The 25,044-nt window shown below is 44.9% G+C and overlaps 5 protein-coding genes across 7 annotated transcripts; 3 read left to right on the top strand and 2 right to left on the bottom strand.

Annotated features, from left to right (window-relative positions):
- Positions 1-281: 281 nt before the first annotated feature.
- Positions 282-5,172, top strand: pgm3 (phosphoglucomutase 3). Of its 2 annotated transcripts, none has more exons than XM_058057751.2 (12): positions 282-801; positions 1,177-1,328; positions 1,408-1,592; positions 1,662-1,729; positions 1,797-1,930; positions 2,021-2,213; positions 2,644-2,801; positions 2,877-3,059; positions 3,127-3,246; positions 3,325-3,447; positions 4,208-4,381; positions 4,446-5,172. In XM_058057751.2, exons 2-12 carry the CDS (start codon positions 1,239-1,241, stop codon positions 4,533-4,535), a joined length of 1,518 nt encoding a protein of 505 aa, XP_057913734.2. In that variant the 5' UTR covers positions 282-801; positions 1,177-1,238; the 3' UTR covers positions 4,536-5,172. The 2 variants fall into 2 exon arrangements, with proteins under 2 accessions (XP_057913734.2, XP_078654974.1); XM_078798848.1 differs by having other exon boundaries at positions 1,120-1,328.
- A 1-nt stretch (position 5,173) lies between these two features.
- Positions 5,174-8,988, bottom strand: ngs (notochord granular surface). 2 transcript variants are annotated; one of them, XM_078798849.1, is made up of 10 exons: positions 7,390-8,988; positions 7,170-7,319; positions 6,978-7,097; positions 6,758-6,853; positions 6,490-6,624; positions 6,313-6,423; positions 6,135-6,245; positions 5,949-6,073; positions 5,651-5,884; positions 5,174-5,395 (listed from the first exon to the last, which is right to left on the bottom strand). In XM_078798849.1, the coding sequence occupies exons 1-10, from the start codon at positions 7,795-7,797 to the stop codon at positions 5,299-5,301; spliced, it is 1,587 nt and encodes a 528-aa protein (XP_078654975.1). In that variant the 5' UTR covers positions 7,798-8,988; the 3' UTR covers positions 5,174-5,298. The 2 variants fall into 2 exon arrangements, with proteins under 2 accessions (XP_078654975.1, XP_078654976.1); XM_078798850.1 differs by having other exon boundaries at positions 5,174-5,392.
- On the top strand, positions 8,244-11,840 carry ccnc (cyclin C). The gene is made up of 12 exons (XM_058057765.2): positions 8,244-8,407; positions 8,744-8,850; positions 8,930-9,014; positions 9,113-9,182; positions 9,463-9,514; positions 10,018-10,073; positions 10,510-10,545; positions 10,612-10,703; positions 10,801-10,868; positions 10,953-11,032; positions 11,451-11,569; positions 11,638-11,840. Exons 1-12 carry the CDS (start codon positions 8,376-8,378, stop codon positions 11,690-11,692), a joined length of 852 nt encoding a protein of 283 aa, XP_057913748.1. The 5' UTR covers positions 8,244-8,375; the 3' UTR covers positions 11,693-11,840.
- A 1,450-nt stretch (positions 11,841-13,290) lies between these two features.
- On the top strand, positions 13,291-18,208 carry faxca (failed axon connections homolog, metaxin like GST domain containing a). The gene is made up of 6 exons (XM_058057804.2): positions 13,291-13,781; positions 14,707-14,842; positions 14,919-15,115; positions 15,203-15,420; positions 16,093-16,209; positions 16,922-18,208. Exons 1-6 carry the CDS (start codon positions 13,513-13,515, stop codon positions 17,230-17,232), a joined length of 1,248 nt encoding a protein of 415 aa, XP_057913787.2. The 5' UTR covers positions 13,291-13,512; the 3' UTR covers positions 17,233-18,208.
- Positions 18,209-20,169: 1,961 nt separating this feature from the next.
- Positions 20,170-22,926, bottom strand: pou3f2a (POU class 3 homeobox 2a). The gene has a single exon (XM_058056935.2). The coding sequence runs from the start codon at positions 22,909-22,911 to the stop codon at positions 21,709-21,711; it is 1,203 nt and encodes a 400-aa protein (XP_057912918.2). The 5' UTR covers positions 22,912-22,926; the 3' UTR covers positions 20,170-21,708.
- Positions 22,927-25,044: the final 2,118 nt, after the last annotated feature.

Below are 25,044 nucleotides of genomic sequence, written 5' to 3'. Positions count from 1 at the left end.
ACCAGCCCACGTCTCTTAAAGGGGAGTGGACATGGGCGATTGGTTATTTAGTGCCCAAGCAGCCAGCTCGTCGTACAAAGGGTTAATAAATGGCCATGACATGGGTTTATGCACGGCTGTCGTCAACCTTAGAATGACATATTTACAAATATGAACCCCACAGTAAACGTGATTTAAGTCTGCCCCCGTTTTGTTTTGGCGCAGTGCACTGGAAATGACGTGTCTGACATCCTGTTGGTCACTTACATGGTGAAATTTCTTGAATTCAATCATTTTAATTCTTAATTGTGCCATATTGCTTGTTTAGTATCACTATTTTTGATAGACGTGTATATTTTGCACAATAACTCACTGCTTCCGGATGTCACGTCACCTAGCGTCATGACGTCACATGACGAACACGGAAACGCCCAGCTCCCGCCTCCGTTGATCGAAAACGTTATATTCTTTTCTATTTCCTGCCGTCTATTCACCGAAATGTGAAAATACTTTTTACCAGTTTCATCCATTTCCTATGCATTCTTGAATTTTCTCGACCTAATCGTTGGTACCTACGATGGTATTATTTGCGTAGCATAAAATCGCTATGCAAACCGCTGTGGCCACTCCGAAATCAAGAAAACAAGCCAAACGAAACAAACATCCATTTTGTTTCATGTGTTTATTTTGTTTTTGTTATTTTTGTATTTTTTAATTACTCGACGCCTTGTGACTGATAGTGACGTTACCCGGAAGTGTCGCCACGTCGCCAAGAACTGCGAGAAACTGGAAATTTTTATCACGCCGAAAACCACACAAAATGTGAGTAGAAATACTTACTGCTTTAACAAGTCAAAGTAAAATGAAGTGTTTAGCCATTTAGATTGACCGTGTGCAAGTTGGGTCATTAAATCAGTTTTATTGAGTTTAAACTTTGCCCTCTTCTTGTCCTGTGACATTGCTGTTCAAGTCGGAAGTTGATAGAGGTAGACATTTGTATATTTTCCTCAAGCTGAAAACACATAATTAGGACATTGACAATACACGATTTCTTTCTGCTACCAAATGCTGGACCTAGCATTAGATGCTGAGCATCTAAGCATTAAGCTGACTGAGAGATGTGTCTGTGATGTGTTTCAGCCATGGCCCACATTCAGGAAGTGTCAAAACAGTCCACTTTGCACCCTAAACCTGCAGGCTTGGTTTTGCAGTATGGCACTGCTGGATTCAGGACCAACGCCAAACATCTGGACCACATCATGTTCAGGATGGGACTGCTGGCCGGGCTGCGGTCCAAAAAAACAAAAGCGGCCATCGGAGTCATGGTCACCGCCTCCCACAACCCTGAGGTTCTCTGGAATTGGGTTATGTTTGATTGTCCGTTCCGTGACACACAAACTAATGATTCCTTCATGAATGAACTTGTAGGAGGACAACGGTGTGAAGCTGATTGATCCCATGGGAGAGATGTTGACTGCAGCATGGGAAGGCCACGCCACCCATCTAGCCAACGTGGAGCAGCAGGAGTTACTTTCCGTGCTCGAGGAAATGATAGCCAAAGAAAGCATAGACATGAGCCAGGAAGCTGTTGTGTTTGTGGGCAAAGACACCAGGTACGAGTGGAACATTCCCAAACGTTGGCACAGTTAATCCTTCATATCCTCGGATGAATGTCGCTACAGGAGCAGCAGTGACAGCCTCTCACAAGCAGTGCTGGATGGAGTGCATGCTCTGCATGGTCACAGCAAAGGTTTGTATCACTGTTCTTTATTTTCCTTATTTGTTTTTTTACACTTTACCTTCTCATGTCCACTCAGATTATGGGTTGGTGACCACCCCACAGCTCCACTACATGGTGCGCTGTCACAACACACAGGGGCGCTATGGCGAGGCCACGGTGGAGGGCTACTACAGCAAACTCTGCCAGGCTTTCATTGAGCTCACCAAGAATGTAAGACAATTCTCTGATGTCATGCTAACACTTGATTTCAAGGAGTGTGTGTGGGTGTTTGATTTTGCCATCTATATATCCTGTCATTAGACACCCAACCGCACAGATGACCAGAAACACCTCACTGTGGACGGCGCCAACGGCATCGGCGCGCTAAAGGTACAAGAGATGGAGCGTCACCTCAAGAGGGAGTTGCAGGTTTCGCTTTTCAACCACGGCGAGGGACAGCTCAACCACCAGTGTGGCGCCGATTTTGTCAAAGTGCAGCAGAAACCTCCCACAGGTGTGATTTTTGGCTTAAGATGCCAATTTACTTGCAATTACTTGGACGCTCTGATTGATCGGCTACTGATCAGTATCGGCCGATTTCCGTGAAAATGCATGTGATCAGCGTATGCCCATAAATGCCTTTCATGCGATTACATAAGCCTGTGGCTCGTACTATTGCAGCCTTCAGCAATTCCTGCATGCAGTGTAGTGTTTTGCCCTAATATCATAGGGGCAAAAATCACATTGCCCTCCTCCCCTTCATTTTTTAATCATGACCTATTTTGGGTGCCTTGACGGTTCGGGTACCGGCCTCCCTCTTTCCCCTTTTATGCAAATCTTGGCAGCATAATGAATAATATTCAGTATGGCAATACTAGTATCATTATATAATGATGATGATTGAATATTATGTTCATGAATCTCCCTTACTGTGTTAACAAAAGGCATGAAGGTGAACTCCGGCGAACGTTGTTGTTCATTTGACGGTGACGCCGACCGCATCGTGTATTACTACACCAGCACAGATGGTCAATTCCATCTGCTGGACGGAGACAAGATAGCAACGCTCATCAGTACTTTTCTTAAAGAGCTGCTCATCCAAGTACGGCGGTAAACAGTAAATAAGCGTACTGTAGCGCTATCAATGCTAACGTGTGTATGTGATTATTTTTTAAAGGCCGGTTTGAATTTGAAGTTAGCAGTGGTGCAAACGGCGTACGCCAACGGCAGTTCGACACGCCACCTGGAAGACAGCATGAAGATGATTGTGACGTGCACAAAGACTGGAGTGAAGCACCTTCATCACGCGGCACAGGAGTTTGACATGGGGGTGTACTTTGAGGCCAACGGCCATGGAACGGTGAGGGACGCCTATGCATAAGAAAGGTCTACTTCATACCAATCTTGTGTGTCTGCCTTGGTGTCAGGTGCTGTTCAGCAAGGCAGCTGAGGAGACGATAAAGCAGCTTGCTGACGACCCAAACACCAACGACATCAGGAAGAGAGCGGCTCTTCTGCTGCGGCACACCATCAACGTCATCAACCAGGTCGCACACACGCACACACACCTTCACTTTTGATGTATATTATTGCTGATGTCATTTGTTTTGTTTAACTCCATAAAGACTGTAGGAGACGCCATCTCTGACATGCTGCTAATAGAGGCTATATTAGCCCTGAAGGGAATGACTGTGCAGCAGTGGGACGCCATCTACACCGATCTGCCCAACAGGCAGCTGAAAGTCAAGGTAAGCAACCCCACCCAGCGCTGGAACTCTTTTATCATTGATAACCGAAGAAGCTTCATTTGGAAAAAGGTACTGGGACACATGGCGGCACATATACATTTATACTGAATTAACAGTAGTTGGGTGAAGTATTACAGTATTAGTAGTGGTGTTAGCTTGCTCAACTGTAGCGAGTACCACGCATTTAGTAGACAATTTGTACAATTGCGAGGTTGTATGAAACATGTATGAAAGCAGATATTTACTTTAAATTATTAAAGGCGGGGGGGGGGCACTGCGGTCTAGTGGTTAGCGCACAGACCTCACAGCTAGGAGGACCAGGTTTCAATTCCCACCCTCGGCCATCTCTGTTTGGAGTTTGCATGTTCTCCCCGTGCATGCGTGGGTTTTCTCCGGGTACTCCGGTTTCCTCCCACATTCCAAAAACATGCTAGGTTAATTGGCGACTCCAAATTGTCCATAGGTATGAATGTGAGTGTGAATGGTTGTTTGTCTATATGTGCCCTGTGATTGGCTGGCGACCAGTCCAGTGTGTACACCGCCTCTCGCCCGAAGACAGCTGGAATAGGCTCCAGCACCCCCGCGACCCTCATGAGGATAAGCGGTAGAAAATGAATGAATGAATGAATGAATAAAGGAGGCAGAGGCCATTTTGGAGCAGTGTGTCCCATTACTTTTGTCTGTATGGTATATTCTGCTGTACCACATCTAATGCTGATTCACAGATGCACAGAGTAGAATGGCTGTGTGTGCGCTACAGGTGTCGGACCGCAGGGTGATTGACACGGCCGACGCCGAGAGACGCGCTGTGAGCCCAGCGGGCCTGCAGGACGCCATCGACGACCTGGTGAAGAAATACAGACACGCTCGCTCCTTTGTGAGGCCGTCTGGCACCGAGGATGTCGTGAGAGTTTACGCCGAGGCCGACACTCAGGTAGGAATCGTTCTTCTAACGCTCTCCTGGATTAGTGTATTACTTACTCTGTGCTTGGTTTTAGGAGAGTGCTGACTCCCTTGCACATGAAGTCAGCCTTGCGGTGTATCGCCTCGCTGGGGGGGTGGGAGACCAAGCCAAATCTTTGCACTAGACGACAAATAGACACTTTTTTTTAACAAGACTGGAAGCAGGCAGACATGCTGGAAGCTCATACTGTACATGTAATGGTGTACATTGTACTGCTGATATCGTTATCACACTACTTCTACACTTCAAGGGAATTAAGAAACACAATCAAGGGTATTTTTTTATTGAAAAGGTACTATGTTCTTCTTGGTTCCGTTAATTTTGGGTACAGCAAGAGAACAAAATGCTGCACATGGCTTTCATCGTATCCACTTGTCTGTTTACTTATTTTGTTGTGAAGGCAATGTGGGCTTCTCCTTGGTACTGTCGTACTGCCCACTGTGTATTTATACCCATGATGTGAGAAACACTTCCTGTCCCTCAATGTGTACCGTGTGGGGAAACTAGTACGCTTCTGTACTGTACAAAAAATCTGACTATGATTTAATATACTATTACATTCCTACATAATATCTGCCATTAATTACTCTTCCAGTCTCCATTAACATATGATCTACTGTGTAAATGACCTTTTTAATATTGTAAATGATAAAACTATTATGTTTACATCAGGCTGTTTTAATGATTCCTGGGTGGAACTGGCTGCTTCAATCCAAATAAATCATGCAAAAATACATACACCATTCCTTCTCATTTCTTGCGTTGTTTATTTTCTTTGCATTGTGTATTGTAAAATAAGTCATCCAAACACACACAGGGGTGAAGCAGGTTAGGTTGAATATTAGGTTGCGAGGGGGGAGGGGGGTGGGGGGAGATGTTGGGTAGTTTTATCCTTGCTTTGCGTCAGCAGCAGCAGCTTCGGAAGTGCTGAAGGTATCCTCATGTGTGTCACTGTCGTTAGTGTCCTCGTCTGTCCTAACTCTTCTAGGCAGACAGAAGGGTCACAACAAGGGGAAAGTAGGATTAATAGACACAACTGGACATGATTTTCTCTCCCTTTATAATATTGTGCTTTTTCACAAATCCTCTTTCAAAGGACTGTGCAATATGAACACAATGACTGACTCCATTTTTTTTTAGGGACCAAATGTGAAAGTATCTAAAGTGAACAGACCTGAGACCGGTCTCAGTTGTTGCTTCATTACTCCCTTAAAGAGTTTGGCAGATGTGCCACTATACCTTTCAGTTGTTTCCGTGGCCTTGTCCTCATTGGTTCTTTCAGGTGGCGGTGAGGCGCCCTCCGGTCCAGCTTCACTGGCACTCGGAGCTCCCTCCGCCTCCATCATGGGTGCGTCTGCGGCCAAGGGTGGGGAGAGGTCGCTGTCTGAGACCACTATTGTTTTGGATGCTGGACTCAGAGACAGGCTGCAGACCATCGTGCTCAGACGGTGATCTTCACCCTCAATCAGTTTCCTGGCAGAAAGAGAAAATGCCAGTATCACTTTTGTCCATTTAGTGTATTGCGTAACTGTCACACCTGTAGGTTGTAATCTCAATCTCCAGAGCCATCTTTACATTCAGTAAATCCTGATGTTCTCGCAGAAGCATAGCAATCTTCTCCTTGGTCACCTTCAGCTCCAGATTAAGTGCTTCGATGCGCTCCTGTTCCAAGCAAAAGTTGTTTATTCTTGAAAGACTTTTTAGTGTATAAAGCCATAAATACCTGCAGTTCTTGCTCTTTCTCCTTGTATTTGCCCAAAGAGTCACGAATCAGAGCCTCCAAGTATGCGTTCCTTGTCTTTAGTGCATCCAGCTCTCGCTCTTTGATGAGAATCTACTCCCAAAAACGGTACGTTTTCACCTTTTCTCAAGCAGAGACATGAAGTATAAGCTTTACTCACATCCTTCTTGTGACAGCCCATCTCCTCCCTCAGACGGCAAAAACTTTGGACGTGCTTGCTGGAGGCGTCGCTCAGATCCTGAAACTTTGCCTTGTACCAAGCGTCCATGTCCTGCAGAGTAAAAACCCAAACCATCACCTCTGCAGATGAAGTCTGGCTTCAACTGCTGCAGCCCACCTGGAGGTTTTTAGCGGCCATGCAGTCGTACTGAGACTGGATCTGCTTTAGTGCGGAGGCCAGATCCGGAACACCAAAGGTCAGGTCAATTTTAGAGGTGACTGAGGAGATCTTCTGCATCAGCTCTTCAATTTCCTTTTGGTGGAACAAAAACAATGTAAATTATGTACATATTAGATTATATATTATTGTTGATTCAAGATATTTGCTTTTTAAGCGTCCATTTGTGCCATGTTTGCATTTAGATTTTTTTTTTTAATAACCTTACCTCTTTTTGGACCCTCTGCAGAAAATCCATCTCCATCTCGAGGTTCTCAAGCTGTTTCTCCAACGTGATGCGTGCTGAAGTGGCTTTGTCCACATCCTGGAACCACGTCAAAAAAATATAGCCCAGGTAACAGTTTTTTATATGAATACAATTAAAATGTGAAGTAAAGTGATCAGTTTTTTTTTTCTCTCTTTCTTTCTTTGGAAAATGGTGACATTACCGGCCGAAGGGTGTCTATCTCACTCTCAGTCTTCTTCTGCGCTTCCACAGCAGACTCATACTTGCTCTTCAGCAAGTTGAGCTGGCCCAACATGGCCTCCTTTGCAGCCACAGAGAAGTCCTACCGCGGCAGGGGGGAGACAAACAGACTGATGTCATCGAGTCATCATGTTGTCTTTATAGTCCTCCTCACCCTCTGGACTCGTGTTTGGTCGGTGACCCGGTTGAGATCCTTTAACTGGGATTCATACAGCTGCCTGAGGCCAGATGGTTGGACATGGCAGCTCTTCAGGGCATCAATCTCAGCTTCTAGCATTTTGTTTTTGGACTCCAGCATACGAACCTGCAGGAAAAAAGACATTTTTCTATCTTTAACTGTACTGACCCCTGAATGAGCATATCATCATGATGACCTTTTCAATGTAGGCCGCCAGACGATCATTCAGAGCCACCATCTCTTGCTTCTCGCCGGCTCGGGTGGCCATGAAAGCCTGGTTCTCTGCTGCAGCCGCATCCAAGTCCAGCTTTGGTCCAAGTCCCATGGACATGCCATAGCACACACTTGCACTAATAGAAACACATTGCAGACACTGATTCTTCCATGTGAATGAACGATATGGAAACAATATGGAGGGGAACAACCTGGTTAGGCAAGACTTCTCAGAGGTCACCCTGTGGTCCATGGTTCTTCCCCTCCGGGTGAGGCTCACTGATCGATGACGAGTGGGAGACACGCTGCACACCCTGTCGACTTTGCTGTCGGTTAAGGTCCTGTCAAAATGACGGCGGTAGGAAGACCTCCTCTCTGAACTGGAGCTCATGTTGGTGGTTCCTCTGCAGGGACTGAGTCACTTACAGTCAAATGGTACAGAGGTGCCGTGTGTGGGGTCCTTATATAGTCAATCCTTCCCAGAAATTTAGCAGGAAAGTAAGAAAGCTGCCCAGCCCATGCATGACTGTCCCAGCAAGCATCTATCATTGTCACAGCAAACAAGATGAGATGACAGATTACATTGACTTCCTAATTTTAAAAAAAGGTCTTGAGATGGTCACAAGTAATTTAAAGCTAAAAATAATTAATACAATTAGGTGATGCATATACATTACCAGTCAAAAGTGTGGACAAACCTTTTCATTCAATTGTCTCCTTGCTGTTATAGTTTTGTATTTAAAAATAATGTAAAAGTAAATACAAAATTATATTTTGTATTATATATTATTTTGTTCACGTGTTATAATCAATGATAAGGTTTTCCATCGACTTTGACAAGCGGAACCTTCTGTTACAGCCGTTTTCACCGGACGACTTTTCGCGTTACCCCGCCATCTCCGGTAAACACTTCTTTGAACGAAAGTAACGTCAATTGAAAGTGTTCTCCACTACCTCGTCTCGTTTGGAATGGCTGGAAACTTCTGGCAAAGTTCTCACTAGTAAGTTTTAAGTGAAATACCTCGATGTGATAGGTTTTCGGGGCCAGAACTGCAGTCTTTTTTTACGCGGCCTAGCGTTAGCATTGCGGAAGCTAGCTACCGCTCTCGAACTGTCACTACGAAAACCAAACAGTACTGTTTGGCTAAAACACTAGTTTGGGTTATAAAAGACGAGACTACTTTTAACCCTGCATGTTAGTGTCATGTTAGATAAACGTGACGGAAGTCCTAATTTTTAACAAACATAATTGGTGGTCACTTCTGCCGTGTTGTGCTATGTCTTACTGCTAATAACTGCGTAAAGTGAGTCAAATCCGCTGTATTCGTCTTCCCCAGTCTGCAGTGGGTGCTGGACAAGCAGGACCTCATGAAAGAACGACAGAAGGACCTGAAGTTCCTCTCTGAAGAAGAATACTGGAAGCTGCAGATCTTCTTTGCCAACGGTAATTATATTATGTGCCATTGTCTTTGACAGATGAGGTCGAATAAAGGGTAATGTATGTGGTCTCTTCCTCGTATCAGTCATCCAGGCGCTGGGAGAACACTTGAAACTGAGACAACAGGTTATTGCCACTGCTACTGTCTACTTCAAACGCTTCTATGCAAGGTATGTCGTGTATAATCTTAATACCTATGAAGTATTTTCACACCAGTCGTGGTGTAAACCCTCGGCTAACAGGCATTGTCACCTTTCTTCACTTGCAGATACTCGTTAAAAAGTATAGACCCAGTTCTCATGGCTCCTACCTGTGTTTTCTTAGCTTCTAAAGTGGAGGTAAGGACACTTTTTATTCAGCAGTTGTACTGAAAAGGGATGTTGGGGCCACACTGCAAAGCAAAAATAGCTAAATTCCCATAAAAGCAGGTACACATGCTGATCTCCCATTGTGACATTGTAGCATAATGAAAATGTGTACACTTTTAATGACAATTTGTCCGAAGATTACATTTTTTTCACTATATATTTTGCATATTATTGTTTTTTTTCCTATTAGGGTGGCCCGACTACATATTGTTGTAGAACCTGTAAAGTAAGTAATTTTTATTTTTTGTAGGAATTTGGAGTGGTTTCCAACACCAGGCTGATCTCGGCAGCCACATCCGTGTGTAAGTCAGTGCTTCTCACTTACTGGGGCGGTGAACTCTCAGGGGGTTGTGAGAGGCAGCGTGGACTTTGAATACTAATGCAGACCTGTCAACATGTATGAATTTGTTGTACTCGGCATACAGTTTATACCACTGGTATAAGTCAACACACACATTTAGGGGTGTCCCAATACCAACTTTTTCGATCCAATATTGATATTGCAGCCTTGAATTGAATAATGGAGCTGACATCCCATTACAAAAATTAGCCAGTTTGTTACCAATAAATAAATGTGCTTAACAAGGTTAGCACTCTGCGTTGTTGCTATCACATGGGCTCTATTCACCAATGTTGGGGCGGAGTCTGGGATCGACTGCTTGTATCTGAGCTTTTAAATGCACACTGATGGTAATCCGATTTTTTTTTCCTGATATTGGGACACCCCTACATTCATTATCTCAGTGTGCTGAATGGAAAACTAAGAAGACATTGTTGATATTCTTTGTCTTTTTCCTCCAACCAGTGAAAACAAGATTTTCCTACGCTTTTCCAAAGGAGTTCCCATACAGAATGAATCATGTAAGTTTGTATTCACAGTGAATAGAATGGCAATTGAGTGTGTCAGCGTGGTGTCAAGTTGTGAAGCAGCCATTTTAATTTATCCATCATCACCATAGCGGCAGCTTTGTTTGACTTGTTCTCTGTCCAGGAAACGTTTATTTATATGTGAGTACACGGAATGACTAATGGGCATGAATTAGCAGGTGGCTCCCACATAGTTAGTGTATGTTACAATGGTATAATAAATAGTGTTTATGGACACTTGAAAAGGGTGGGGTGGATTACCACAGCCATCATACTGACATGGGTTTTTCATTAATTTCATAGTTTAATGAAGTTGTCACAGGGCTTTTTACTAGGAGTGCACACACTGAAATCAACTGGCAAAGAAATAGTCACATTTTCTCTCATTTTCATCTTTACCTCCTGCATTGAAAATATTTGTTTTCTGCAGATATTAGAGTGTGAGTTCTACCTTCTGGAGCTGATGGTGAGTTTAATATTGTTGTCGTGTTATTTTATGGTTGCTGAGTTTCTTTTTTTTTAAATGTTTCAGGACTGCTGCCTGATTGTGTACCACCCATACAGACCACTGCTGCAGTACGTGCAGGACATGGGCCAGGAGGACATGCTGCTGCCGCTGGCCTGGTACATGTCGTTGCTTTTCTGTGCATCCAAAGCTTTGTAGTCTTCTTTGCATCACATACTCTGTGTGTGTGTGTGTGTGTGTGTGTGTGTGTGACAGGCGCATTGTGAATGACACCTACAGGACAGACCTGTGCCTGCTCTACCCTCCCTTCATGATCGCACTGGGTAAGTTAGTGGCCTCACTGCGGCCACTTAGTGCGTCTCCATGGTAGCTTGCATTGATCCTTGTTGCTTGTTGTCTTCCCTCAGCATGTTTACACGTGGCCTGTGTAGTGCAACAGAAGGACGCCAGGCAGTGGTTTGCTGAACTCTCTGTCGACATGGACAAAGTAAGACACTTTGTATGGTGCTTGGCAGTTGCTTGCCTGCAAACAGACGCAACATATATAATAAATCACGTCGAGTTATTAATAATTCAACTGGGGACATAAGTGTCCGAGCCACACGCTTTGACTCACCTGCTGTCGATGAATGACTGTCGTGTTGCTTGGTTTCTGTTTTTAAAGATGAAACATTTACTTAATTATGCACGGATGCAATATGTATATATGTCACATCATCTTATACTAATCTTAATCTACTAGGTCTACTTAGAATGGGCTACTATGCTACTATGATGCTTGATATTCCTAGAAAAGAAAGCAACACTTTACCAAATATTGCCTCCTCTACAATCCGCATAATTGCCCAGTACATTATCATGCTGTCTGGACAATAACACCATTGCAAAACAAACAATGAATCCAGATCCTGGAGATCATCCGCGTCATCCTCAAGCTTTACGACCAGTGGAAGAACTTTGACGACAGGAAGGAGATCGCTGCCGTGCTGAACAAGATGCCCAAACCCAAACCGCCACCAAACAGGTAAAAAAAAAAAAAAGTGAGCATTAATTGTAAATATGTCAGAGAGCTCATTTTGGTTTTGTTTCCAGTGAGAATGACCAGAGCTCCAACGGCAACCAAAGCAACTCCTACAGCCAATCGTAGCACTGAGAGAGCAGCACAGCGTTGGTGACTTCGCACATTCAGACGACCCCGTTCCTCCTCTGGGAAGGAGCAGCCAAAAAGTAAAGGTGCGCTCCACGCTCCCGATTAGACTGCTGGATAATGGTAGAGGGCAAGGTGGTGGTGGTGGTGGTGGGGGGGGGGGTCTACATACGATGATCCTGACATCCTTGAACATCCTAGAAGACTCATTTCAAACTTGATCACAAGGTGTGCGTGCGTGCGTGTGTGTGGGGGGGGGGTGTATTCCTCAGGGACTGCGGTAGTTGTGTCCACTTACAGTAATAATGTGATGCTGTGCTCTTTCAAGACAAGAACAGACTATTTTTTAACACCCCCGTTCCATATTTTCCCTCCTCCCTTTTGTAAATATATTCATTTATTTTCAGCTGATTCTACTTGTGCTTCTTATTTTAGTGTTTACTTGCCGCCTATTATATATATTTTTTAAACATTTCCACCTACTCAATGGAAGTTATGTTTGTGTTTGGCCGCCATCTATTTAATCAATGAATCGTGGTGTTACACCTGTGCACAAATGTGAATGTGTGTGTGTGTGTGTGTTTGTACCAATAAGGTACTTTTTAAAGCCTTACAAAATAAAAGCTGCTGAGAGAACATGTTCCATTTTTGGTAAAACTATAAAATGTATTTTTGGGGAGGATTTTGCAGCAGTGCAGAAGCAGAGGAAGCATCTCACATTTCCTGTGTAAGGCTTGTTCATGTCCCCAACTCATTCACTTTTACCAACGTGTGTTTGTGCTTGGAAGCCATAGACTGAAATGAAGTGCTTCCTTTTCCAAATTATACTCTGCCTTCTGGCATTTTCCTCCCCGGCCAGCAGTCTCCATCTGCTACATGACTGTTCACTTGAGTCAAAGATGAAAAAAGGGCTTTTTCCTTCACCGCGAGCGGGATATTCCAACGTCACCTGAACTGTTTTTGGTTTTTGTCTACTTGAATATACCGTAATAAAAATATGGTGTAAAAAAAAAACAAAACAAGCTACAAGTTCCAGTTCTATTTCTTTATGCCAAGTGCATGAATCTTCTGGATGATTATAAAAGCAATCCAAGTGTGTTTGCCCTATGTATGTATGTATATATACATGTATGTACATATATATGTAGTGTGTGTACAAGTGTTGAGTTGGACCCCTAGTGGTAAAGCTAAGCGTAACAAGCTACACATGTGATGTTTTGATCATAAAGCAGAATGCATCACGTACTGTACAATTACATACTGTTTAATGGTAAAATATATACAAACTACGCCTTTTTATTTGTAAAAGTGGCTGTATTAGTCTGTAGCTGTTGGTACTACAGAGAATCGTGACGTAACTGCAGTTTCATAAAGGTAGCGGAAGTACATCTTGGCTAGCCGCAGCTGGCCTTCAGAGTAAATTATTTAATGTTTATTTAGATGAAATAGAGCTGCCAAAGTCTGACACATTTAATACCGTGATTTCTTATCTATACAGATAGTACCTCGTTATACCCTTGATTAATTATCGGACCTTTTGTAGTTCCAGCCGTCACCAAAATTTCCCATGAAGGACCCAAACCGGAAGTGCTGCTAATGACATGTCTAACTTGCTGGTAACAAGCGACGACAGGCGACATCCGTTGAGGATGCGGCGGACCCCGCAGCGGGGACGAGCCGCGGGCGGGATGCTTGTGTCCGCTGGCCTGCCGTTGTCGTCGCCACCCCATCTCTCCCGGACCCCGCTGCACCCATGAGGCCGACGCCGATGACGCCCCGAGCAGCGACAGCGAGGCGGAAAGTGTCCGCGGACGGCGAGCATGTGCTGCAGCTGCTGCTGGCGCGTCGGGTTCGCATGGACGCGGTCGTGTGTGGTTGATCTCGGCCGGAACCAAAGCGTCTCTGTCCCTTGCTACGCCGGCGAACCGCACTCGTTTTATGGGTCCGTCATCGTCCTTCCCCCGCACGACCACGGCGGGATCATGTCGGCGCTGGGGTCGGACGCCTGGTGGCGAAAGACGCTCTATTTGACCGGGGGGGCTCTGCTGGCCGCCGCTGCCTATTTGCTGCACGAATTGCTGGCTATCAGGTAGCAACACAATCAGGGGTGTCATGGACCATTGCCACCTCTTATCCGTCCCCGGCTTTGGGGTGCTGTGCTGTTTTTACCCTGGGGGGTTGTTATTACTTAATGTTGTCAGGTTGGGTAGGGGGTGAGAAGAGTCTGATTCGTGAGTGGGTAGCTGTGATGTAACGGAACATAACCACCCCCACCCCCCAACCCCCAGTCAACATGGCAGTATTTCATTTGTATTGAAATGAACAGAAGCTAATGCTAATGACACAACATAGTAGCCTTTTAAATGATCCCAATGCAGCTTTTGGAATGAGAATGATCCTTAAGGTTATAACCTTAAGGATCATTCCCATTATCATCTCGTTATGGGGGGCAGGAAGTTACAGCAATCCATCTAAAATGTTTTTGAGTTATGCTTTTGTCGGGGTTGCTGTATTCTAAAATGTTGTGTTTCCTAGCAGATGTTGACATCCATGCAATGGCACACCCACTGTTAAATCATGTGACTTAACCGCTCGTAGATGCTAATATTTTGGTGTTTCTAACACATTTATTATCTCTTATGGCGCCGTAAAGTGGCTGTTTTGCTTTCACAGTGGGTGCTGATGATTACATTGTGTACTTCCCGTTCTCATCGTGGAGTGAGGTGGTGTGATTCTTCATGCTGCAGATAGTTGAGAGAGGAATAGCAAAACAAGCAACAAAAGGCTCCTATTTCAGCACTGGACAGCTCCATACAGGACTGCCCGTGGACGTAGTAACGTTGTAGTAGTGCAGTTTTTTAAATGACCAGCAGGGGCATAGCATAGTATGAAAGGAGCAAGAAGCAGTTAATATAGTGTCTTTACAAAGGTAATAACATAAGTTTTTTAGGTTATTAATTGAGCAATGTCTAATTATTATGAGCGTAGATCTCATATGGGTTGCTGTGTTTCAGAAAAGAAGAAGAGTTGGACTCTAAAGACGCCATCATTCTGCACCAGTTCTCACGACCCAAAACCGGCGCCCCGTCCCTGTCCCCCTTCTGCCTCAAGATGGAGACCTACCTCCGCATGGTGGACCTGCCCTACCAGGTAGCCGTGGTCTGCGTCACTAAAACATGCTTTGATACAGCGGTAAAATGCTGAACGAGCAACATTTCCCCTCCAGAACTACTTCGACGGCAAGCTTTCGCCACAGGGCAAGATGCCTTGGATCGAGTACAACCACGAGCAGGCGTGCGGCTCTGACTTCATCATCGACTTCCTGGAGGAGAGGCTGGGTGTGAGTCTTAACAAGAGCCTGACCCCGGAAGAAAGGGCTGTGTCGCGTGCTGTCACCAAAATGGTGGAGGAACACTTCTATTGGTGAGGGAGAAACAAAACTGAATGCTGTAATGTGCATGCCGGACCAGTAGGTGGCCACTCAGGTTGACAAACACACTCCCCCCACAGGACCATCGCCTACTGCCAGTGGGTGGACAACCTGGAGGAGACCCAGAAGATGTTGTCCGTGAGCGGGCCGCTGGGCGAGCTGCTCAAGTGGATCCTGAGTCACGTGACCGGTGGCATCGTCAAGCGGGAGATGTACGGACATGGCATGGGACGCTACTCCAAAGAAGAAGTCTACGCCCTGATGGAGAAGGACATGCGCACGCTGGCCACCCTGCTAGGTGAATGCTATACTTACATAAACACCTATAGTCGTCCCAACTGCGATAAGTCAAATTCCCAAGTAGGATTCAATATTAATAAACAAAATATCTTTGTAGTTAGAACATAGAAAACCTCTTGATACAGGGTTCAACATTATTATTATTATTATTATTATTATTATTGTTTACGTCACATTGTGGAGACTATGGTATCACTACAGGGACATAACAAGACGGTTGTTGCTAGCATAGCAAGGTACTGAGCCAACTATGGCTTCTTCAATTTACTTCTTTTAAACAAAATGTTTCAAACGGATTGGGGTAGAAGGACAAAGAAGCCACAAATGTACCACTTCCACACAGAATGAGAGGGCTCAGCCGTGCAGGATCAGTAGCCAGTCTCCATGCGGTGTGAAAGGTAATGTCATCTAACATCATGTCGAGTGACCACAATACTACATAGAAGTCTAGTTCTATAGTTCTATATTTTGACTAATAACAGGCCACCACCAAACAGCCATCACTTATTCATAACTCGGTACGGTGAGGGGGGCGATATTGGAACCACATACAGTGAGGGACCATTGTATATGAGTATAGGCACACCCACAGGCAATGATTGACATTACTGCCCTCCTGTGGTGACACACGGCACTGCAGCCTCCAGCTAAGGTGTGCTTTGTGTTGCAGGCAATAAGAAGTACCTTATGGGCTCCAAGATCTCGACAGTAGATGCCACGGTCTTTGGTCACCTGGCCCCCGCTATGTGGACCCTACCTGGAACCCGACCAGAACAGCTCATCAAAGGTGAGTTCTGTTTTATTATTATGTCATGTCGCTGTGCATGGCGTGGTGCCTTACAGCGGCCAATGGCAGCAGAGAAAAGCCAAATGACTTCAAGTGCAAGTTCAACAACTGAAGAGCAAACAAATATTTGTTGACGGGGAGGCTTTTGGTGTCTTGAGTTAGGTTCATCACATTGTATTCTAGCTGTGCTAATCTGCGCAGTCATCCCTCATTTATCACGGTCAATTGGTTCCAGACCTGGCCGTGATAAATGAATTTCCGTGAAGTAGGTTTCAATAGTAATAAATACAATATTTTCATAGTTTAAGTTTCCAAATACAATCTTTAACATTATTAGAGCCCTGTCGACATAAAATAACACCCCTACAACATCCCCATATACATTACAATAATTCTTTGTTGCTCAACTATACTTGATCACTGCAGGGACAGCATTAGCAAACCAGTTAGACAAACTAGTTAGGCTCCAATTCTAAACTTGAAGGGTGTCAAATTGAGTGGGAAGAAGGACAAAGAAGCCAAAAATGTACCACTTCCACACAAGATTGGAGGAGAACTTCTTTTCACGTCGGACATGCCATGGCTGACTCCAATGGGGGTGATGCGATGACATGTCTCAATAATGGAACATTACTGATGCCTCGTGACCGGAATGCTAACGTTAGCGTGATAGCGGTAGCAGCAGTCATAGAGGATCATGTGTATCGTCCAGGTGAGCTGATCAACTTAGCCATGTACTGCGAGCGTATTCGCCGGCGCTTCTGGCCCGAGTGGTTTGTGGACTTGGAGGACTTCTGCTACAAGGACACGTCGGAGGGCAGCGTCTCGGCCTCCAGGCTGCCTGACCTCGGCCTCTATTCCCGCACGGACACCTTCCAGGACGACACCCACTCGCACGGTGCACACACCAGCCACACGCCGCCGCCGCCGCCGCTGTCGCCCGCCAGCGACCCCACGGGCCACTCGCTGTACGACTCCGACATGGACACCGAGTGCTCAGAGACGGAGCTTCTCAAGTGTTGACGAAAGGTTAAAAGGAGGTCAGAGTCGCCGGAAACAACGACACAAACCACAACGTGCAGCAAACTTGCGTTGATGTCGCATCGCCGTAACCGTGGCAGCCGTGTGTGTTTGCCACCTGGTGAGCCAATAGCGCCACCGAGCCTCTACTCACTACGAAGGCCACATGCAGAAGGATGTTGATCGTGTAAATATGACCTACATATGCATAGAAATAGCATAGCTAGCCTGCAAATATCAGAGAATAACATCATGTCATGTAAATACTTCACCCACGTCTTTGCATTACTCATAGAAACGCCCCTTTACCTGATCTCAGATCAGTAGAAGCACCTTCAAATTGCAGTTTTAGCCCCCTTTTAGTCACCTTATCAAGTCAAAAGTATGGTTAGCACAAGGATTCATTTCATTGGTTTTTTAATTTATTGTATTTTAGATTCATTTAGGATATTTATTGATTGATTTATTGAACGCCACCTCTATGATGATCATTTGGTGCTCATGATCCATATGTGGATAATTTGGCCTTGGCGGAGGTCTTCGCCCCGACTGAGTGCCATTCTAGTTTGTTTATGAGGATGCTGAGCTGTAACGGTGCCGCCTTAAAACACAGCTTGGTGTCAAATACAAAGAGGCACTGTACAAAAAAAAAGATTTGTTTGCTTGTCCATATTTATGTTAAATATGGCTCCGCCCCCTCCCACGGTCACGGATCACTGCGATGACAAAACACACATACGTGTAAAGGAAAGCTTTATGTTCCATGAACAAGAGCAGTAGATGGGACACTATTTATTTGCTGACTCATTCCCCCTTCCTTTGTCTCCTCGCACAAACATGCTGGTTGTTGTGTGCGTTTGTCGTTCAGCAAACGCACATGTTGCCAAAAAGCAAGGTCACATGTCAAAGGACAGCCTTATCCAAAATAACCATGCTCAGTTTCAATGGACACGGTCATTCACCCCCCCCCCCTTCCCCCCAGCCAAAACATATTGTACGCTTTTTATCACAAGTTGCCCTACCAATGAATAAAATGAGACATTGTAATGCATGCAAACATGAAGTCCAGCCAAATGAACGAGTTCACGTATGTAGCGTTAATGTGTAGCGACATTCATGAGGTGTACTTTAAAAAAAAAAAAAAAAAAAACATTTCCTTGATTCATTATTCTTTATTATTTTGTTTTTTTTTTTTTTAAGAGGTCAGGCATGTTGTTGCCTCGTACCAGCATTATTCACGTTTGGCCTTAAGTGGGTGGGAAAAATCTTCTGTTTTATTTATATTGTGTATCTTATATTTTATTATGTCATATTAAATTGTGCTTATTTATTATTAGGATTTATACATATATATATATTATTTGTATTTTTTTAATATTTGGGATGTAATTTTTTGGTTGTTGTTGCTTACCGGTGCCAGCATGCAATACTTGTTTTCTGTTATTGCTTGATTTTGGTCTGTTATATTATTTGTACGTTTACAGCTATGTAGTAGAAAAGTGCAATATCCTGTGTATTTTAGTGCCCTTCCTGCGCTGTGCTGGTTGATATCTATGTTTTGGGTTGCCAGTTCAAGTCCTCACAGTCAACTTTCATCAGGCAAAAAAAGAAAAGTTTTACCCAGAGAAATAAAACAAAAAAAAAACCCTCACTTTGAATACATTAAACCAGATGGGTTGTCACTAGAGGTCATAGACTGTATAAGCCATATAACATTGTATGTTATTGTATGTTAGTGTGTGTGCATCACATGTACATATGACAACATGATGTATTGTTATGAATGTATGTAGAGAAATCATTAAAAATGAGTGGAATATTCTTTTTTTCTCTCTCTCTCTCTACTCCAAAGGGTGCCGTTATGGGCGTACACATCATCCTCCTAAATCCTTCTCCTGTGTGCTGGGTGGCTCACAGCAGTGGGATTGACTTGAAATTTCTCACACTGCACTGTACAAAACAGCCACTGTAACTTGAGGGCATTTCTCTGAATCACTGCAAAATTTAGGAAACCTACATGCACACGTGTGTCAAATCTGAGCAAGATTGGTTGAGAAAACATGGCAACCATCACATGACTGTATACAGTTACAGTATACATTATTCCCCTCTTTTTCTTCACTTTACATCAAATCTTATTTAAAATATGTCGGATGTAATTATTGCCTCTACGGTAGTCAAACACAAAGAAGCTGAGAGAATGTCAAAACAGTCCCAGGAGGAGACAACTCTAAAGTGGCAGTACCACTGTTCTCCACTAGGTGGCAGTCGCCGCCTGCTTCCTTTTTACACGTCACACAGCTTTTTCAAGTATGACGTCATGTTACAGTCGCCACAAGGTGAGCCTCCACTTGGGCACGTGACAGCAAGAAATGACGAGATTTTGTACTCAAATGAGATTTTCGATTCAAACACGAGTTTTGTAACTTTTATACAACTACCTTGTCATTGACATCCTTCATGTTCGTTACCATAATGATTTTAAATATGTTTTACATCGTTGTGTCCACTGGAGCAAATGACAGCGGAAATACGTCATCCACTTCACCCAGTAGGAAAGTTTTCATTCAAATACGATTTTTTTGTGTGTTTTAAAATGACTTTGGTCATTTAAAATCTATGTGTCAGCAATGTATACGTGTCTTACTGATTTTAAATGTGTTAGAAGTGAAAATCAAGGTTAGGTTTTCTCATTTACATCAGTGTTATTAGCAACCAAACTCATTTCAAGATCCCCCCCCCACCACCACCACCACCACCACATATTTCCCCTCATAATAATCCCAATTAAGGTGGTCTTTCACTGAGTTGTGTGGAACTCACTGAAAAACATTTGTTCCCACATTATGGAAATGTTTAATTTAAATAGTATGTATAGATAAATAGATGTATTTTTTAAAGTTTCCCTTTCAGGTTAATAAGCATACAAGGACTGAAGTGTCATAGAAAACAAATAGGATTTAATGACAAAAAAGCATGTATAGAAATTGTGCAATCGTTGATTTGTTTTCCTCGTCACAGATTTCAGGTCGATAGTGATTTGTTTTGGTTTTGTATTCATTTCCACTCCCTTCCACCCACACAGAAACTCAAATACAGCTGGGCCTGCTGGGAAAAAATATTATTATCTATAATAATAATAATGCTAATAATGATAATAACCATTCCTGTAAGTATGTTGTCTATATAGCTTTTACATTCAGGGAGCTTTTGTGTTGTTGTGCATGTTGTTACAATGCACACACTGGTCTTAGTATTTATACTCAGTATATATTTATACTGAGTATAAATTTATAGTAAGTATATATTCCACATCCTCACATCATCAAGCTATATTTGAGTTTCTGATTTTCTCCCCAATTTATCAGGAGAATGAAGTCTCTTCAGCCTCCAAATATGGTAGAACCTCATCAGATAAGGTTACTTGTCACAGTAGCACAATAAAGTGTGTGTGTGTGTGTGTGTGTGTGTGTGTGTGTTGGCACAGACTGACAAGAGAAACAAACATAGAAAACAAGGCGTATACAAAAACCCAAAAGACAGATGAGATACATCCCACAAATAGTCTGGGTGAAGGTGTGAATCCTACAGTAGAGATGCTATGCCAGGAGATATCTCACTTCTTTTATTATTATTATTACTTTTATTTCATTATTTTTTTTTATTAATGTACTCCATCTTCATAGGAGACGAAGGCAAAATTGGATTGCTTTTTTTTGTTTGTTTAAATCTCCAGGCATTTTTTTAAACCCTTTTTTTCTGGAAAAGTACAGAAATAACAAACAGCAAAAACACACTGCACAGAAAAAGCTTTTAAGTGAAGCAATAATAGCTCTCAATTATTATTATTGTCATTATTGTTGTATTATTATTATTATGAAATGGTGTATATAAAGAGTTTTCAGTAGAAATGTGCTGTGGTCGTAGCAAAAATGATTTGTATATTCAATTGAATTGTAATTATAAATAATATGAATGAGTGTAGCAGTATAGCAATCAGGACCCACGACAATAACAGCAGGCTGATTAAGAGATTCGTCAAATAATAACAACAACAATAATAATAATGATGATGTTTTTGCTGGCTTGAAATGTCATAGTCTGCTATTTCCTTCCTCACGTCGCCGTGGAACCCCTGTTGCTTTTGTTCCCCGGAAAGATGGCGCGTATTTACCCCTCACTGCGGTTCATCCAGCCCGTGGAAAAACATCCACATTTCACACACAGCCTGTTTGCACGCCATTTGGCAACAACGAAGCACCTTGTCTGCACACAGACGCAAGAAATGTGTTTTTTTCTCGTCTGCCCACGGCGGCCACATCCCAAAATACATGCCATAGTACATCCCATAATAGTCGCCATGAGTTCCGCAGCGTGCAGGAACCTCCATCCTGCTGTCTGCTAAATCCAGGGTGTCCTTGCGGGTCGACATGTTGTGTGTGGAAAATGGCCTGATTAGGTCCAGAGGACGAGAGCGGGTCACTGCACAGGGGTCTGCCCTCCGTGGTGAGGGGGGCTGTCCCCGTACATGTCCTCCCCCCCCGGTAGTTGCCCTCCAGCGGGCGTCATCCTCTTCTCCTTCTGCCTCCTGTTACAGAACCAAACCCGGACCACCTCCTTCTCCAGCTGCAGGCTGTCTGCCAGGGAGTTGATCTCCGCCGCCCCGGGCTTGGGACACTTGAGGAAGTGGCTCTCCAAGGCCCCCTTGACGCCCACCTCGATGGAGGTCCTCTTTTTCCTCTTCCTGCCCTGCGCGGCGATTTTGTCCAGGCTGGTGGGGCTCCCCGAGGTGGAGTCGGCCTCCTCCAGCCACTTGTTCAGCAGGGGCTTCAGCTTGCACATGTTCTTGAAGCTCAGCTGCAGCGCCTCGAACCTGCAGATGGTGGTCTGGGAGAAGACGTTGCCGTAGAGGGTCCCCAGGGCCAGACCCACGTCCGCCTGGGTGAAGCCCAGCTTGATGCGTCGCTGCTTGAACTGCTTGGCGAACTGCTCCAGCTCGTCCGAGGTCGGCGTGTCCTCGTCGGACTGGTCCTGGTGGCCCCCGTGCTGCTGCTGCTGCTGCTGCTGTTGCGGCTGCTGGTGGCTGCCCGGCCCGCCTCCGTGGTCGCTCAGGTGCGGGCTGTGGCTGTGGTGCTCCTCGTCCCGCAGAGGGTGGTGGTGGTGCGGGTGTGCGTGGTGGTGCAGGCCCCCTTGGTCCCCCCCGGGCATCATGCCGAAGCCGGACTGGGCGTAGAGCAAGCCCTGGCCCTCAGACGTCGCCATGGCGGGGATGTGCGTGGAGGCGGTGCTGCCGGTGCGCCATGCTCTGGCGTCGTGATGCGCGGCGTGAGGGTGTCGCTGTTGCTGCGCGTCGCCGCCGGAGTCGCGCAGCTCCTCGCGGTCGGCGTCGTGCAGCACCGGCTTGACGTCCTGCTCGCCGAGGGGGCTGGGGGGCCACGTCGCCCCGCCGTCCCCGTGAGACAACGCCGCGATCCACTGGTGCGCGTGGCTGAGCGAGTGCGCGCCACCCGCCAAGCCGCCGTAGTCGCTCTGGAGGAGGGCGTGCGCGTCCCTGTACGCCTGCTGCTGCTGCTGCATGCTCCCGGATTCCGTGTGCGGCGGCGGCGGCGGCGGAGGCTGCGGCTGCGGCGCGCTGCCGGGGGCGCTGAGGACGCTGAAGTGGTTCGACGTGGCGGTGGCCATCACCACCGGAGTCGGGGGCGAGTCAAAAGGAGGCTTCCTCGGACGGGAAGCGGTGCGCGCCACGGGGCAGCCGGGCGTCTCTCTCCAGCATCTCCGGGGCGCTGTGCCAAGGGGACGCAGCGGCGCGCACCTGTGGTCCGCCTCGCTCCGCTCTTTATTGGCCGAGAGTGGCTGACAGATGTGGTTACCCCTGACAGCACCCCGCTCATTGGTCACGGGAGATTGTGCACAAGCCCCCCATCACTCTGCCCCACAATACTACCGCGTCCTGCAGCACGCCGGAGCGCTAAATGGAGGGAAAGTGTAAACACAGGAGACGCTCCATCCATCCTGGAGCCTATCCCAGCTGACTGGACTGATCACCTGACTGACACTCGACCATTCCGGCACTATTCGAAGCCGCTCTTTGGGGGTACGTGCTGTATTGCCGTGGAACATATCCCCACGGTTGAGGGGCAGGGGGCGTGTATTTCAATATAATGGCTCTACTCAGTAAACAAAGACAGTGCAGTCCCGGTTTTGGCTAGTGCCAAGGTGAAGTCTGAGCTTGAAAACCTTCTTCTGTAGTTCGAGTCCCGGTTTGGGAACCCCGGGCCTTTCTCCAGTGAAATAAGTCAACATACAAATCCAAGTCGGTATACAGGATAGCAGGATACCACCTTTGTTCAGTATAGCGATAGACAGCTCGAAGTATTCATGCACAACTTTACTACAAATAAAATAATCATTCACAGTCTCCGCACACATTTGAAAAAACGACCGTAATATTTCATCTTTAGTAGTTATTGGAGAATTACTAGTTTTTTTTTATGTTGGTTTGCAAACCAAAGCGTGGCCTTAAACCGAGGTACGGCATAATTCCAACCCCATGCTGTGATTACACCCAACTGACATATCAAAAGATTTATTTTTATATGATTCATGTTGTAAAAAAGGCTAAAAGCAACCTAATATGCTAACAAGTTATATATATATTTAAAAAACATAGCTTGTACTTTGGCTTTTTATCATTAACATTCCAATTAACAGTGGTACTTTGTTTTTTTGCTATTCATTTTGTTATTATTTTCTTACAAAAATCAAAGTAATTTGCATAGGAAATAATGCCAAATCAAATGAATCAGTTCAAAACACACAAAAATAAGAACACATTTTTTCCTCAAGAATGCTTACAAAATAATTCTAAATGAGGAATGAAAAATGGATGAATGAAAATTTAACTTCACTTTTAGCTACACAAAAGACTCTTGTTGGCGGAAACGGTGAGGAGCGGAGAGAGAGAATTGGAGGAGGGGATCCACACCAACAACGATTTGACTCTAGTATCAAAGTATCGACGTTTTAATTTGAGAATGGATTTCAGAGTAAACCAATCTGGTATCAGAGGTATAGATATTTTAGTATCGATCCGCACATCACTAGTGTTGGGTGTGTGATCCAACAGGCGATGCTGGGAGTATCATCCGTCTATATCTTTACTGATACCACATGATTCAATGTACCGATGGGTAAAATACGTATAAATATCATACGATACCAGAGGCAACATTTTGGTATAAATCGTCATCAAAAACCGAACTGTATGAAAAGTGGCGTGTTGGAAACCAGAGGTTTGACTGCAAATGTACTTTCAAGTAAACAAAAATGAGAGTTGGGCCGCACCACTTTGAACACCCCCGCCCTGCACCGCTATCATCCAGCAATAAACTGGATAAGTGAAAGGAGAACGTTAGCATCCATTCCAGTATTGAATACAATGTACACTATTTTAAAAAGCAAAGTATTTAGTACCATCAAATCAGGGCCCGGGGCCTTGAGGTTGACACCTGAGTCTTGATGAAATAAAATATTAAAATACATCAAATCAACATTGATAAGTTGCATTCAGATGAAAACGGTGCCTTCAAGTCCCTTCAAAGGAATATTTGAGATGCTTTTCCAGCATGGAAGATGCTGCAGAAGGAGACGTCCAGCTGGCTCTCCTGTCCAGAGAAGCTTCCAAGGGCCTTTTGCCCCGTTGCCATGGCGAGGGCGCTGAATGGAACAACAACGCCCACGTCACAGCTGCAATCGCTCTTCTTCTTCTTCTTCTTTTTGCTCCCTTCCAAAAGGGCCCAATGGGGGCCGCGCGCT

Source organism: Doryrhamphus excisus, linkage group LG19 (genome assembly GCF_037039965.1).
Source record: "Doryrhamphus excisus strain RoL-2023G ecotype Guam linkage group LG19, RoL_Dexc_Guam_v1.1, whole genome shotgun sequence".
NCBI classification, from domain to species: domain Eukaryota; kingdom Metazoa; phylum Chordata; class Actinopteri; order Syngnathiformes; family Syngnathidae; genus Doryrhamphus; species Doryrhamphus excisus.
The sequence above is the reverse complement of the archived record's forward strand: the minus strand, read 5'-3'. Positions and strand labels throughout refer to the sequence as shown.

Bases quoted from the DNA above. Each gene is read 5' to 3' on its own strand.
- pgm3 (XM_078798848.1), top strand. From the start codon at position 1,122: ATGGCCCACATTCAGGAAGTGTCAAAACAGTCCACTTTGCACCCTAAA. The intron at 2,214-2,643 runs GTGTGATTTTTG...TGTTAACAAAAG, and splicing joins GCAGCAGAAACCTCCCACAG to GCATGAAGGTGAACTCCGGC. The intron at 2,802-2,876 runs GTACGGCGGTAA...TATTTTTTAAAG, and splicing joins TTAAAGAGCTGCTCATCCAA to GCCGGTTTGAATTTGAAGTT.
- ngs (XM_078798849.1), bottom strand. From the start codon at position 7,797: ATGAGCTCCAGTTCAGAGAGGAGGTCTTCCTACCGCCGTCATTTTGAC. The intron at 6,854-6,977 runs GTAATGTCACCA...ACGTGGTTCCAG, and splicing joins AGATAGACACCCTTCGGCCG to GATGTGGACAAAGCCACTTC. The intron at 6,074-6,134 runs GTATTTATGGCT...TGCTTGGAACAG, and splicing joins AGAAAGAGCAAGAACTGCAG to GAGCGCATCGAAGCACTTAA.
- ccnc (XM_058057765.2), top strand. From the start codon at position 8,376: ATGGCTGGAAACTTCTGGCAAAGTTCTCACTA. The intron at 9,515-10,017 runs GTAAGTCAGTGC...TCCTCCAACCAG, and splicing joins CTCGGCAGCCACATCCGTGT to TGAAAACAAGATTTTCCTAC. The intron at 10,074-10,509 runs GTAAGTTTGTAT...TGTTTTCTGCAG, and splicing joins TCCCATACAGAATGAATCAT to ATATTAGAGTGTGAGTTCTA.
- faxca (XM_058057804.2), top strand. From the start codon at position 13,513: ATGTGCTGCAGCTGCTGCTGGCGCGTCGGGTTCGCATGGACGCGGTCG. The intron at 15,421-16,092 runs GTGAATGCTATA...TTTGTGTTGCAG, and splicing joins CACGCTGGCCACCCTGCTAG to GCAATAAGAAGTACCTTATG. The intron at 16,210-16,921 runs GTGAGTTCTGTT...TGTATCGTCCAG, and splicing joins ACCAGAACAGCTCATCAAAG to GTGAGCTGATCAACTTAGCC.
- pou3f2a (XM_058056935.2), bottom strand. From the start codon at position 22,911: ATGGCCACCGCCACGTCGAACCACTTCAGCGTCCTCAGCGCCCCCGGC.